This window comes from Nicotiana attenuata, unplaced genomic scaffold, assembly GCF_001879085.1.
Source record: "Nicotiana attenuata strain UT unplaced genomic scaffold, NIATTr2, whole genome shotgun sequence".
In the NCBI taxonomy this organism is placed as follows: domain Eukaryota; kingdom Viridiplantae; phylum Streptophyta; class Magnoliopsida; order Solanales; family Solanaceae; genus Nicotiana; species Nicotiana attenuata.
This window is the reverse complement of record NW_017676218.1, coordinates 33,359-35,170: the sequence shown is the minus strand read 5'-3', so window position 1 is coordinate 35,170 and position 1,812 is coordinate 33,359. Positions and strand designations below refer to the sequence as shown.

General features: G+C 36.1%; 1 protein-coding gene and 1 long non-coding RNA gene across 2 annotated transcripts in view; both read right to left on the bottom strand.

Moving 5' to 3' along the window:
- Nucleotides 1-1,054, bottom strand: part of LOC109220856 — a 3,483-nt gene extending 2,429 nt beyond the window's left edge. Inside the window, exons 1-3 of the mRNA XM_019385324.1 lie at nt 929-1,054; nt 203-295; nt 6-118 (exon numbers count right to left, since the gene is read on the bottom strand). Coding sequence (XP_019240869.1) covers nt 6-118; nt 203-295; nt 929-979 — 257 coding nt within the window. The 5' untranslated portion in view covers nt 980-1,054. The remainder of the gene's footprint in view (nt 1-5; nt 119-202; nt 296-928) is intronic.
- Nucleotides 1,055-1,095: 41 nt separating this feature from the next.
- On the bottom strand, nt 1,096-1,546 carry LOC109220857. Its single transcript, XR_002067156.1, has 2 exons — nt 1,263-1,546; nt 1,096-1,129 (listed from the first exon to the last, which is right to left on the bottom strand). It is a non-coding gene; the product is annotated as an uncharacterized LOC109220857 (long non-coding RNA).
- Between the last annotated feature and the right edge of the window lie 266 nt (nt 1,547-1,812).

Below are 1,812 nucleotides of genomic sequence, written 5' to 3'. Positions count from 1 at the left end.
AGCACCAAATAACACTTACCCCAATATCCCTAGCTTGATCATTCACATAACTCCCATCTTTCCTCTTATGAGTCTCAGTCCACACTTTGCCTCGATCAACTTCTTTCCCCATTTTCTTCTGAAATTTTAAAAAAGTAAACTTAGTTAATTAAGAATATATTAATACACAGAACGTACCAGTAAGTATGTCATATTAAACTACCATCAAATCCCTTCTTCTAGCCAGACTCATAGCACCACTAGTATGAGGAAGTGTTTGTTGTCCTCGAATCCGTTGATTTCTCAAGCAAAGCGCCTACGAGTCAAAATAGGAGAATTTCTGTTACATATAAAAAGCAACAATTGATAACTGAACTAAACAAGACACTGGCATTCATTTTGCTGCAAGCTTTAGAGAACTAAACAAGAAATGATAACTGAACTATTAGGAGCTTCACCAGCCTTTGTAGCAGACCATCTATTAGCTTTCTCAGTATCTAACTGGGCACAGTTATTGTATCTATATAAAAACAAGTCATGTACTATTCCAAGAGCATGATCTATATTAAAATGAAGAGTGTCTAATTAATGTTGATAGATATACTCAGTGATCAACTCCTTATAGTTGTTTGCCATTACAAAGTGAAAAAAAGGAGTCACTTCAAACAATACACAAATGAATGAAGTTAATCAACCATAAAAAAGCCAACCTAACTAACTACTCTGGCAACTAAACCTGGTTTTACAAAATTGGAGCTTCAATCAATAAAAATCCCTATATGGACTTTACCATAAAGTGGTACACTTGTATTATTTTAGCATAAACTTGCGTGAAACAAAGAAGAGGAAGAAGAAGAAGAAGAAGAAGGAGGGGAAAAAAGAGAAGCCACAGCAGTGGCAGAGAAGAAGCAACAAAGACAAGCAGTGAAATAAGAAGAAGAATACGAACCTTTGTTTCTTCTTTGGACCGATAGTTAACATACAATGCCCATTGGTCCATGGGAATGCCTTCTGGAGCATTCTTAATGATATCTTCTTTGCTCAATAATGAATCATTGGCCTCATCCCATAGTTTAAGCCTGAATTCCTTCCACTTTTTGTTAAGTCAACCTTTTACCTTTTGCTGATCACTCCTAAAGAAAAACCGAGGCTTGACAAAAATAATATATGTTAGTTTACTGCTGACAGAATTTCCAATCAACAACACAGCAACTCTTTCCAACAAAAATCTAAGTAAAACAACTATAACATACAAACTAAGTAAAAGAATTAAAAGGCATTACCAATACGAAATCATTAACAACACGGTGCACAAAAGGTTTAGGCATTAATGCCCAACTCTCAAAGCCAATTGGAAAGTAGCGAGGATCTGTAGCAAGCTCCCCCAAAAATCCTGCAAGAATGCCGGCTGATTTTCCAATAGGTTGAGCAAACTCATCACATTCAACAATTATGCGCGATCCATTCTCCAAGTTATGGACATCCTGAACCTTCAACCTAATAGATTTTATCACTTGATGTTCATCTGCAACAAAATAAAGACCATATTAAAATATAAATCGAGGAGTTGAACTTCCAGGGAAATGCAACTCCCTGGATGAAACTCCTGAAACCCTCAGCAATTTCTTGAATTATGTACCTTTGGGAAATACAAGCAGAAAGAAAGGACAAGTGAAGTGGGAGTTTGTTCATTTTCTTGAGGCTTTAAAGAGATTACTTGTTTATCAAACTTGTCATAGTTCACTGGATGTCAAACACACAGGAAAGAGTAGTCAAGTCAGCCATCCCCATGACCTTTTTTAAATCTCAATGGCTCAGGAAAAGAAGAAAACT